The 13,453-nt window shown below is 45.8% G+C and overlaps 1 protein-coding gene across 1 annotated transcript in view; it reads left to right on the top strand.

Moving 5' to 3' along the window:
* The window catches only part of nrxn2b (neurexin 2b), a 611,205-nt gene that overhangs the window by 95,859 nt on the left and 501,893 nt on the right, over window positions 1-13,453 (top strand). Inside the window, 1 exon segment of the mRNA XM_030338327.1 lies at window positions 6,157-6,177. Coding sequence (XP_030194187.1) covers window positions 6,157-6,177 — 21 coding nt within the window.

The following is a 13,453-nucleotide window of genomic DNA, read 5'->3' as shown; positions in this document are numbered from 1 at the left end:
CATGTTGTTTTAATTGAAACCATTCGGAATCCATTTTCTTTTTCCCCCTCTCCGATCGCGTATCATCGCCTCCAAACAGCATCAGCCTTTCAGTCTCTTCCTTTCCCTCAATTGAATAAGTGAGGACAAAGAAAAAGCGTGAGTATGTGTGTGAGAAAATGGGCGTGTGAAATGAGACCGGCATTGTATGCGTGTATGGGCTTCAGCATGGCTTGCTGAGTGATGTTCTAATTATGGACATTTGCGGGCGAGGGGGGGAGGGGCTTTGTTCGTTCGAATGAAGATGGTTGTCTGGGTGCATAATTTTGTTGAGCATCGTTCACTCTCAACACAAAACCGAAGTTAAGTTAATTAGCATTACGGCGGGGAAAGGAATAAGTGCTGCATTTGTGTCTGCTCTTCTGAATTATCATTCAATCTCTCTCCATCAACGTCCCTCCTCCTCCTCCTCCTCCTCCTCCTCCTCCTCCTCCTCCTCCTCCTCCTCCTCCTCCATCCTCCTGTGGAACTTTAAAAGTTGAGAGTCTCTTTGTCTCCTCGTTCCTTCCTCCTGTTGCTTTACTTTCTTAAGAGCGTTGGCATTGTCAGGGAGTACTGGGCAGAAGAGGTTTGTCCCCGGGCAATTACTTTATAGGTCTAGTCTTTTGGCGCTGTCCGTGGTGCTGAAGTTAGAGCGCTTTTACGCTCAAACTAGGGTCTCAAACCAGACTCAAGTCCGATGGGAGTCTAGGCGAAATCTGGGTGAATCGCTACATAATTGTCTCGACCAATCATGTTGTTTTAGGCGGGTCTCTGTATGCGCGTGATTGGCTTTCAAAAGCGAGCACAAACTCGGCCAGCACTAGTAAACAAAAAAAGAAGGTTTCAGATCCACGCAGTGTATTTGGCCACTGTAGTAGTACACTTAGCGAAATAGTCATCCACTTGCGTGGATTAAATATCTTTGGCAGAACGTCTCTGTATGAAGCAGGACACAAGGCAGCTTTTGGGTCCTGGCCCAGGCTCTATTAGCCTGGCATCGCAAGACGAAACGCAAATTGCAAATTAGTCTGGAACCACACCGTTAGTTTTAGATTTCGAAAGAGTGTCACTGACAGGCGCAGACCAACCTGCCCTTGGATGCAGTTAGACAGGCCTAAAACCTCATCATAGCAACATACGGGGGACGCAGCACTGAACGACCATAAAAAAACTGCTTTCCTCTCAGCAAGAGCTCTATTGTGCAGTCCTACATTCTTCTTTTAGTGAAAATATACCATACAGTCTTTTTAATACTGTCTGGATAGTGGAAACAACAGACAGCGGCAGCCATCTTTGTTGTTTATGAATATACCTGAATATACGGTGACCCCCTGCACTGGCATTTATCCCGCCGTTGTGATTGGTCAGCCTGTCTCGTGACCGGGCAGGAATCCTTTTGCATTGGAGGGGAGCCAGACCTTATCTGGAGATCCAATGGAACATGAGCATGCGAGATTTGTCTGGTTCCCAGGCTAAGGCTCTATGCCGCCTCCCCCGAGCGGGTCTGCTATAACCTAGTTGGACTGCTGGAGCCTAGATTACACTAAACCAAACTCCCATTCATAACAACAGCTTCTCCATATCTATAGTCGTTTCAACCAAAAATCTGCCTCAATTGGCAACAGCTACCAGTGGCAACTAATTATATTGTGTGTTTTTAATCATTTAGTTTATTTGTAAGAGTATATAAATAGAAGTTTAAAAGCATAGTGTTTTAGGAAAGTGGAGATGAAACACAGCGATCTGATAATTCCCCTCACCATGAGGCGCTGGAAGAAATGTTCCTCAAGACCACGGCACCCTGGAACACAAAATGATTTAAATAAAAGGAGAGAAAATTAACTCTTAGTCGCAGCGCAGTCGATTAGTGGCGTCGGTTCCTTTCAGCTCCAGGTCCCCGCGCCTCATTTGGGTAATTATGAAAAGTTCAAGCTTTGTTAGACCCAACAGAGTCAACTGTTACTTTTATTCTAATGCTTCACAATGGGAGGTACAGTATGTGAATAGACCTTTCAAATTATGTTTCTGACCATATGGAGAGAGAGAGAGAGAGAGAGAGAGAGAGAGAGAGAGAGAGAGAGAGAGAGAGAGAGAGAGAGAGAGAGAGAGAGAGAGAGAGAGAGAGAGAGAGAGAGAGAGAGAGAGAGAGAGAGAGAGAGAGAGAGACGGAGGGGGGGAGAGAGAGAGAGAGAGAGAGAGAGAGAGAGAGAGAGAGAGAGAGAGAGAGAGAGAGAGAGAGAGAGGGAGGGCGGTGGGGAGAGAGGACGGGGTGGAGGGATGGGCAGTTAGACCCAGCAGGGAGCAAAATAAAAGGGAGAGAGCTCTACATGTATTCTCCTGGCGTCATAGTTTTGTCCCCTCTACTCATATTCTTTGTGTTCAATAGAAACCCCTTTGTGTCTCTATTATATCTATGTCCGGGGTAGAGAGGCCTGCTTCTCTCTCTCTATCTTTCTCTATCTATATGTCTCTCACCCACTTTTGCTCCCCCTTCCCTAAAGCTCTGAAATTCCCATTTCTCAACGCCAGAGAGAACAATGCCACTTTAGACCGGTTCCCCTTCCGCTGGAGAGTGAGTCACAACGTGTGAAACTCCCAGCCCCCCCCCCCCCCCCCCTTAGAAATGAAAAAGGCTGTTTAGCAATCATTGGGAACGTTTTTTGGTTCAAGGATCTCCTTTTGATGTTTTGCTTCCTATTATTACGCTGCTTTGTACAATTACCGGCCGAAATTACGACAAAGGAAATCGAGTGAATTATATTCTTCACAGTTCAGCAGCCACTCTCTCTGAGTTGTACCGAAGTGAAAACTAGAAGTGATCTTATAGCAGTAGGGGTCGGCTCTAGCTAGGGTGTTCAATCCTCATTCACAATGTTCAGGTTCAAGCCTGATCTCCAAAGCCTGACTGGTAGCTATCCTAGAGCAGCTCCTTACCGACAGTAACATCAGTGTATGTCACCTTTTGGATAAAAATGTCTGCTAAATGACAACTGGTACTGAAATAGCAACAATATCTACGAACTAAAGGCGGCCATTTTGAACGAAGGAGGAACTGTCATTCATGCTGTTGCTCCATACGACGACACTTAATCCACGACAATGTCCAACTGTAAATTGATGGACTCATTGTGTGTGTAGATGTGACATCCCAAAGTTGTACCCTGAACCGCCGCTAGTTCCTACTCCCGACAGGTAAATCTAAGGCACAGCAGGGTAGTGAACGAGCATATGTTGATTTATTAACGATTCAACTTCAGCCGAGTTAACTCACCTTCAGTTCTGTGTATTCGGTCTCTCCGAGCTTTGTTTGTCTCGTTTTTTATAATTCATGCCAATTACGGTTGGCCGAGACACCAAGTCGTTTGTGTAGTTATTAATTATTTTCCTTGTGATAAGCGAGCTGAATTATTTATTTATTCAGCCTGCAACAGTGTGTTTGACTGGAAATAGTTCCCCTCGAATGACATTGATAGCCTTTTGGTTCTTGTGTTTTAATTGTATTATTCCTTCTACAGTCATTTTCAAAGAGCTCCTAGTATCTCAGAATGTCTGTCTGACATTTTTTCTTAGGAAATTATACATGCTCAAATTAATCAAATGACTTAAATCTCAGGTCTTCTTCACTGGACTAAAGAAATATCATGATCCACATCAATCCTTTACTTTTAAACTACAATGTACTTTGAAATTGGTGGATAATTGCTATTTATGAATTTTGCTTGAATCATTATACATTTGAAACAATTATTCTGCCTCAAACAATGTAAATACTGAACGTTTTTATTGTTCCGCTTTTTTGTTCTGCGTTTCCAGTTGCATTGAAAGATCCCCAAAATGTGTGTACAGAGCTTGATAGATGAAGTCTACAGGCCACTTAGTGGACTGAACCAACTGTGTTGGCTTATCTATCAATCATACATCTGGGTACACCCACCCACTTGTGATGTCACTAAAGGGTAGATTCCGGGATGGCTTTTAATAGCTCATCAACATCCCAGCAGATGGTAAAACGGTTTCCTTTTAACACGAGGTAATCCGTTGAGCACAGCTTCTCTAAACGGATATCAGTCTAGGTTCGTGGGACTGCCACAATCCTTCGGTTAAGTCAGAATATTTTTGCCTGGAAAATAAACATTCCTGAAATGAACGGTCAACACCGGGGTATGCTTTCCGTCAGAATAATACTGAGCGCATATCCCTCGCATAACTTGGTCTCTGAAACATTTTTTGTCCCATCTCTCACGCACGCTGAAATGCCAACATTCGCTGTGTGTGCGTGTGTATGTGTGTGTGTGTGTGTGCGTGTGTGTGTGTGTGTGTGTGTGTGTGTGTGTGCGTCTGTGGGCGCGCGTGTTTGACACATCTTCTGCGAGACACCTCATCATATTAATGACTGTGAACATGCACGTTTTGCAATTAACGCCGCTAACCAATTTCTCCGGAGAGAGCTTTTGATGGAAGAACCTTAATCTGCTCTTTGGAGACGGAATGGCTCGGAGAGAGAGGTGGGGGAGGGACCATAATATGAGTTTGTGTGTGAATTAGGCGATGAAATTGTAAAACAGGGCCTTCTCTATAGAGGATAATGTTTTATGATCATTTGCAGGGGAAGGGGATTTCTTCAGTTGCGGAGTATACCTTCAAAACGGTTCATATTTTCAGAGCTACATGGAGAGGACACACAGGAATCGTTTTATATGGTACACCCTTGATTGCCTCCTCTTGTCAACGTAAAGCTACTCAACCCTGCTAGCATTTGTGTTTGATTCAGGGAAAGAGGCTGGGGATGTACGTGGCTGAGGGATCTTCTAAAGAATCACTTCAGCTGTGTTGTGATTTGCAGGGCTTTTGATCCACTATAGTTACCCCTACTTTTTTGTATCCTTAGCAGCTTAAAGTGAATGACTATACGTGGCATTAGGCAGTGGGTAGGGGTTAGGTATCTAGGGGAAATGTTCCACACTCTTATGCCTGCTCCACAGGCAAGCCTGAGCTAGAAGGCCCTAACTCCCACCTTCTCCATAATAATAATAACCTTTAGTCGCTTTGGATTAAGCGTCAGAATATCAGCAATCCACTGATTAGGCCTTCACGATCCGACGTGTCCGTAACCCGACCGCACGCACGCACGCACGCATACACGCGGCTCTTACCACGGCTGCCTTTTAACGTCAACAGTGTTTTCATTAAGCAGCGAGGCCGTCGCTCTAACCACTTCTGATGAATGTGCTTTCATACGAGTAGTGACACGCAGTGACCTGGACCAGGGAACGCACTCTCTGCATTGAAATCAAGCGCGGCTTGAAGCGTCGGAATCTGGGCAAACACATTCCGACTAACACACGTAAACACACACAACCCGATAACCCATTTTGCCGCTTTTTAGTTATTTACTCGAATGCTCTCATCCAAAGAGGTTTACAGTGGATTTCAGAGATGTTAAAAGGAGCAGGTAGGGGAGGGTAATCCTGCTAAAGGATGCCTACATGCTAGACAGCGGACATTTGGGATCGAACCCTCAACCCTAAACCGGTCACTGTCATTCATCATTGTTATTACTGATTGATTTATTATCATGCTGTACTTGGGTGAAGAGGTAAATATTCTAATATTGAAGGATTTTTTTTTCAATTATCTTAGTATGCTGATATGCTCATTCTTTGTAGCCTGATATTTGCCAGAACAATTTGCGAATGCGTGTTAGTCTGGAACCTCCCAGTTCATTGTTGATTTCCAAGGAGTATTATCTATGGGCACAGACCAAATTGCCTCTCGGATTGACCTTTAACCAATCAGAGCAACAGCGCGACACATCAGCGGCAGCCATTTTGGTTCTTTGTGAAAAGACCTGAATGGCGCTCCAATTGGACACTCCCCTCTCCAGTCATTGTGCCAAACCGGCACCATATAAGGTCAATGGTTGGGATTTGTCTGACCCTGGCCAGGTTCACAGATTCAACTAGATTCCCTTTACAAACTGTTTGACTTTTGCATGGAAAGCATCTTCTCTGTCCCATCTAACCCTAATCCTTATATAAAGAAAACAAAGTGTTTCAATATCTAATGGTTGTTCCTTTTCTCCCTGTGTGTCTCTCCTCTCTTCCATGTGTCTCCGTCTGGTCGCCTCCACCCTAGCAGAGGAGTATGCTGTTGAAGGTAAGATGATGTTTCTTTGCTTCGCTTCCCCTGGCCTTGCCCACCACGATGGTGGCGGCCATTTTGTGCTGGGCACACCTGTTGCTGTAATGCTGTAATGCATTTTGTCCTCCTCGCTGGGGGAGCATTGTCTGTTTGGACTGCGGTTTACACGTGACATTCCAAAGGGGGCCCCCCAAACCTTTTCCGACCGATCCTTCAAAATCCTTCAAACGAGCGACTACCCCAGATTGACAACTCTCCCAAATGATTCCTGTGTGTTGAACCCTCCCTACCTACCTATTTTGTACCCTTCTTTTGGTTATTTTGAAATAATTGTATCGATAGATTCAATGTTTTTTAGATACTCAGAGTTGAACTTCAGCCGGTTAGAGCTTGATCTTTATTCATGTCGCGAATTAAGATCTATTATATAAGTGAGCAAAATGTACGTCTGTTTTACAAGTTGGCAGATTTGCTGTTGTGTCCTAGTGGCTGTTGGGTAATGTAGTTCCTTCGTGATCAGCATTGGCAGCCCTGATGCTGTGCTCTATCTGCTAGAGGATGATAACTGTGGACACTAGAGGGATGCCCCTGGCTGGGGGTGGCTCCCTATGCGTGCGTTGCTATATGTCCAGCCCTGTTGATGAGTTAGCATTAGCTTGTCCGTCTCCGGGTCCACAGCGAGTCGTTTGCTCCACGTTGCCGGGGGATCAGGGTAGCGCATTAACCCGATAAGACAGTTTGATGCGTCAGTCGAAACCTCAGGAGAGCCGGATGAGGTTCGGATTGACCTTTGACCCTCGATGTCCAGCTCAGCCTTTTCTTGACTGAATGGATAGAATACATTTTAGTGTGTGTGTGTGTGTGTGTGTGTGTGTGTGTGTGTGTGTGTGTGTGTGTGTGTGTGTGTGTGTGTGTGTGTGTGTGTGTGTGTGTGTGTGTGTGTGTGTATGTGTGGCTCTGTGTGTGTGTGCTCTTATGAAAGAGTAAAGCACAAAGACATTTTTACAGTTCCCTGTCGTGCATTCTTCTAATCATACACGAAAACACGACTAATACAGTGGGAAGCAGCAGGGGGTCAAACAAACAACATCCACAACAATAGAAACACGGCGTGGTTAAGCTGTCCACTTTCCTCCTCCACAATTGTTTTGGTGTTTACCCAAGGCGGGGCCCTTGTGAAGCACCTACTCCACTTCGCGTTGTTATTAAACCAACAGAGGTGCATTGAGGAGGAGGAGGACGACGGGCGAAGGGTGTTTGTTTTTAACACAGACACTGGCCTTGGTGAATGCAGCACCGGTGAACTCAGTATGATTGCTGACCCTGGAAGTATGTGTGTGTGTGTGTGCGTCTGTGTGTGTGTGTGTGTGTGTGTGTGTGTGTGTGTGTGTGTGTGTGTGTGTGTGTGTGTGTGTGTGTGTGTGTGTGTGTGTGTGTGTGTGTGTGTGATTGTGTTGTTTGTGCGTCATCGTGACGGACTCTGCTGCGGTTCTGACATTCTCTCGCCACGTTTGAATGGAGAGATCACAGCAGTCTTTTGATGTGTGCGTGTCTGCAGGTGTGCGGCGTGCACGTCTATTTGTGTCACCATCGTTCTTACGTCTGTGTGTGTGTTGAGGTTGGTATGTGGTGTCTTGTTCACGTGCACATGGTAATGAATGTCTGTGTGTGTGTATGTGTGTGTGTGTGTGTGTGCGTGTGTGTGTGTGCGTGTGCGTGTGTGTGTTTTTGTGCCTGTGTGTGTGTGTGTGTGTATATGTGTGTGTTTGCATATGTGTGTGTTTCTACATGTCACAAACACATGCAACCCCTCCCGGCAAGGTCACATGTCGGCGCTGGTGAAGGCTGGTAGCAGAGAGGCGGGCTGGGTGGACGGGGGGACGTCAGGGGTTCTCCTGGTGGGTCACCCTGGCGCCCTCACCCACGGCGGTAACACCATGTGACAGAGGGGGGAGGAGGGGGGGAGAGGAGGAGAGGAGTGTGCACTGAATGTCTTTTTGGGTTGAGAGAGGGAATGGGAGAGGGAGAGGGAGAGGGAGACAGAGGGGGAGAGAGGGAGAAGGAGTGAGGGATAGAGAGATTGAGAGAGAGAGGGGGGGAGGGAGAGAAGGGGAGAGCGAGAGAGACTCCCCCATTCAACCTAAATCCTACCTGTAGATCCACTGAATGGCTCACACAACATGGGCTACACTGTTTCTATTTCAGCTCAATTTCAGCGGGGGCGGGGGGGTGTGTGTGTGTGTGTGTGTATGGAGGGGGGGGGGGGGACGAGAGAGGAGGGGGAACGGCTGCGTGTCCCACGGTGGTCTAATTAATGTCGCCGACCGCACACTCAAAGGTCTGCAAGGATTGATGAGGTGAAGGGACCCCCACGGCCCCTCCGTCCCCGCGGTGGTGGGTGTGGGGGGTGTCGGGGGGGGGGGGGGGGGGGGGGTAGGAGAACAGCGGTACAAACGATGGATGATGTGGTCAGTGTGTAACGGACCCGTTATTCTGTCCCCGCTTTTTTTTTGCCGCAGAGCCAGCGGTGCGTGACGTGGTCGCTCATATCTGCATGAGGGAGACGTTGTGCGAGCACACGGCTCCCCCGGTGAGGGGAGGGGGGAGGGGGGAGGATGGGGCAGTGGTGGTGGTGGTGGTGGTCCGGGCTGCAGGTGTGATGCATGGTTCCATTAAAGGCTGCTGTACAGTCAGGTCTGGAGCTCATTGGCAATGTATAGTGCGCTGCGACTCGAATGAGAGGAGAAATGGAAAGGAGGAATGCTAAGTGATGCGGTTGCGTGAGGATTTCAAACGAAATGTGGCCAGAAAGGAAATCGAATAAAGGCGGCCTTCCGTAATGGCTCTTCATTTGGATGAATGGTACAGTGGTAAATTAGGCTTTTCATCTCCATTGCTTCACTATCTTTTTCTCAGTTCACCACAACAAGATCATCTCAATTAGGTTTAAATTGGACCTGCTAATGTGTCTAGGTGTCATTTAACCAGCAACCTCATTTAGTTGTTTTTCTAGATCTTTTGCAACTGCAATCTTTTGCAAATGGAAGATCACTTTGGTCTGGAACTCAAATCAAAGTGCGCTTTCGGGCATTAACCAATCACAGTTGATGTCTGTCCTGTGTGTTCCCACCACTTGGGGGAATTAACCAATGATACTGATCGCTGTACTGTGTGTGACCTCTCCAACTAGCCAATTAAACAGTGTATTAGACCACCTTAGTTACCTGCATGAAGGGGGATTAACTGATGACTTGGCAGCATCAGTTTTTTTCAGCACCACTGAAATTGATCTGAAATAGAAACAGTGTAGCCCATGTTGTGTGAGCCATAATGTTGTGACAATTTCCTTTAACAATTATTGCGTCTAGTAAAGATGAGATTTCTAAATGCAAAAAAGCACACAACACTTATAGAACAAATATAACCTCGGTTTAATAGATACATACATACATTATACTCCTCTATAGCAGAGTGAGTCAGGGACTCAGGTTGAAAGAGCTTTTGCACATTTCCAGATCCTCCCCACATTGCAGATGTCAATTATCAAATCAGATATTGTTTACTCAAGACACAGAGTTGCCTGTGTTCTCATCGAGCAGAAGAGTGCACAAGAGGAGGATGTCCTATCCCATGTGACTGTTTTACCCAAGTACGAAGGTGATCATCACGATTGATTCTGAGGAAGGCAGGCCGGTTACCCATAGGGAAAGGGTTTACATTTAGATGCCACTGAGGAAGGTGGGACAGCTGACCAGAGTGAAAGGGGTTATCGTTTTGGCGACATCAATCACTCCAGCAGTGGGGTGGCTGAACCAAGCACAAAGGTCAATACATAGATGGTACTGAGGGGAAGCGGGGAGGCAAGACAATACGCGGAATGGAAAACAAAGCCTATATGGCAAAAAGGTAGCGACATATGAATTTCAATCACAATAATCCATGCTAATCATCAATGGGCATAGCAGCCCTTTAGAGTACAGATACCGATGATTGCCTTTCTTTTTGGCTCGTACATTGAATGGATGGAATGCAGGGTAGTGTAATGGTTATGGTGTATGACTCCCAGACAAAAGGCACTGTTTCGAACCCCAATGTCCCCTCTCTGTCTACCTGAGGCAACCCTGGAGCGGAAAATAGCCTCACCTCTATGCCTGCTTTTCCCCTTTCAGTCGCTTAAAAAAAATAAAATATTTGGCCAAATGATACTATATATGGCTTAATAGTTATGCCACGACACCTGGCACCAATGTCACCATCTAGTTGTGGGGACGGCCTCTGGGGCCGATGACATCGCAACAAACTGAATTTGAGGATATAGTCTGACCAGAGTGATGGGATTATGGAATGTAATAGGAGTTTTTGTGGCGGCTTGCTATACAGGAGTATAATCTCATTGGACTGAAGACCAGTGGTTATGAGCGATTAATTTGAATCATCCTAATCATATCAGGGAACTCTGAACAAATCATGAAAAACAACAAGAAATAGTCGACCAAGTGTGTGTGTGTGTGTGTGTGTGTTTGTGTGTGTGTGTCTGTGTGCATGTGTATGTGTTCATGCAGATGAAAAATCACAGAGAATTAAATTCCTTTCAAACTGTACTCATGGCTTTGTGGTATTAACCCAGATGGCAATGTTTGCTCTTGGCAATGTTCTCCTTGTATAACTCATATCCGCACAATGTTTTTAAATTTAGTCCTACATTTTGGTTCTTCAGAAAAAAACTGAATTAAAGGTATACTATGTTTTCTCTCTCCGCTAGAGGTCTCTCAATCAAAATAATAACAAAATCCATGGTTTGATGAGGTGACACAGGAAGTCATCCGATAAGGTTATGGGTTAAGGTTTTATTCAAGCTATGTACCATCACTGTTATTGACATTATGTTTTTTAATTTGAAAAAAATCGCCAGCAACGAACAGTAATGTTTACTTATTAATACCATCAGATGAGTTGACTACCCATACAGCTAAAGCTTACACTATGTGGCAAATTCAACCCTGGGGCAGCCCAGGACTGGTATCTGTGGTCAAAGGGAATCATAAAGAACGATGTAGGGTTCTTTATGATGCCTTTTTATAACGTTACCGCATGCATTAGCTTGTTGGTCGGCATGAGCTTCCTGTCATTGTAGCACATCATAGTACGCTACATCCATATTAAAATAATATACCAATAAATTAGGTCTCTACTGGATTACGTTTTCATGTGTTTCCCAAGTCAGTGGATAAAAGCATATGACGCCATTGACACGCAACCTCACCAACCATAACGGAATGCTACCTTTAATGGAACTATGGATTTCTCTGGGTTTGACCATTGTTTGAAACGACTGTGTATGTAAGTGCACAACTCAACAAAATCCATATCAGAGGTCTTGTGCTTTAAGAGGTTTTAACAGGGAAATGTTCCATAGTAGGACTTTAAAAATGGACCACCTGCACACCCCACTATTGTATCCCTCCCACCCAAATGCAAACGGGATCGGGAATCATCCTGCATTTATTCATGGGAGCGCACAATCGGTGCATTCCCAAACTATTTGTCTTCCCCCGCCGATCGATAAAGCTTAACTGTGCGTTTTTGTGGTTAATGCACAATGCATTTTTAGTGTTTAAACACATTGATCGATCGCCGGGAAGGCCGGCTCCAATTCTGCCCGCCCAAGATTTCTCATTTAAATTCACTAAGATATAATCGAAGAAATACATACATGCACACGCACACGCACACACTCACACACACACGCACACGCACACGCACACGCACACACACGCACACACACACACAGGATCATATAGACACTTACATGCATATGCAAACTGAGTAAAACTCACATACACAGATACACATACACAATCACAGACACATATCGTCACAAGTGAACACTCAGGCACTTAAACACACTTGCATACCAATACACACATACACACACACCACACATTCTCACAGCCTCTTTGAATGGCAGGAAACAGGCGCCCACGCGAGAGCAGAGGAGGAGAGAGGAAAAATGAATAGAGAGAGATGAGCGGGTGATGAGAGAGAGAGAGAGAGAGAGAGAGAGAGAGAGAGAGAGAGAGAGAGAGAGAGAGAGAGAGAGAGAGAGAGCGCGAGCGAGCGCTCAGGGATGTCGTTCCACGTTATGAAATTGCTCAAGAGCCGCTGGGCGGTGTGGAGCCTTGATGTTGTCTCCCCTACCACGTCCCCCTCCCTCCCTCACCCCTCCTCCTCACCCCTCCTCATCCCCTCTGGCCGGATGTGGACGGGAGATTAGAGAGGTTCTGCAGTAGGGAGAGAGCCACATCAGACATGATGCGCCGTCTACTGAGACCTTGGTTACATACAACGATGTCCTTCTCTCACACACTCGTTCTATCTGTTGCTCGCTCCCTGGCTCCCCCATCCCTTGCTTTGCCTTGCCTTGCCTTGTCTCTTCTGTTATTTTTTCTCTCTCTGTCTCCCCGTCACATCTCTCTCTCTCTCTCTCTCTCTCTCTCTCTCTTCTCTCTCTCTCTCTCTCTCTCTCTCTCTCTCTCTCTCTCTCTCTCTCTCTCTCTCTCTCTCTGCATAGTATGACTGGTTTTGTAGAGTTCCGGGTGGAACTGTGTGTTCTGTGTCCGTTTGCTCGTCACTGCTGACACTTCCACGACAAAGCACATCGTGCTAAATCACAGCCGCCTGCCAGGATTTGGATGGCCAGGTTGGATGTTGTGTGTGGGCGAGTGTGTGTATGTGTGCGAACGACACAGAAAAGTCGCATGACAGGTGGGAGATTAACACACAACTCAGAGCAAGTGCAGAATTAAGGGATGAACAGCTCTGTTCACACACAAATGTGATGTAGTCCTGACTAGAATACATCAGCTCATAATTACCTTAAAGTCACAAGAACACCCAAACCTGTATAAAAAAATGTAAACCATCCTCATGTTTTTGTTGGTTGTATACAACGTCAATACGAGCCTTCTCTTCTAGATATTCGTAATTATTTGTATATTTATACCAAATGAATATCCTGCCCTTTCATTCTTAGTTCAATTGTAGGTCAACTGTTTAGTAAGCATTGCTGTGCTTTATTCAAGTAGAATCACAGCACGAGTGTTAAGGTCATTACCTTTATTCTACGTTGTCTGTTGCCGCGGAGAAGCACTAACTCCGGAACTTAGACAGGAATACACTCAGCGTCGAGTCAACCCTCGCTCACCTGGGCGTGAACCCAAACGCTGCTTTGAGGAGGGATTATCTTGCCGTTTAAAGTACATCCACCATATCTTTCTCTCCCTCTCACCCA

This window comes from Gadus morhua, chromosome 17 (genome assembly GCF_902167405.1).
Source record: "Gadus morhua chromosome 17, gadMor3.0, whole genome shotgun sequence".
Classification (NCBI taxonomy): domain Eukaryota; kingdom Metazoa; phylum Chordata; class Actinopteri; order Gadiformes; family Gadidae; genus Gadus; species Gadus morhua.
Note: the sequence above shows the minus strand (reverse complement) of the source record. Positions and strands in the feature narration are given on the sequence as shown.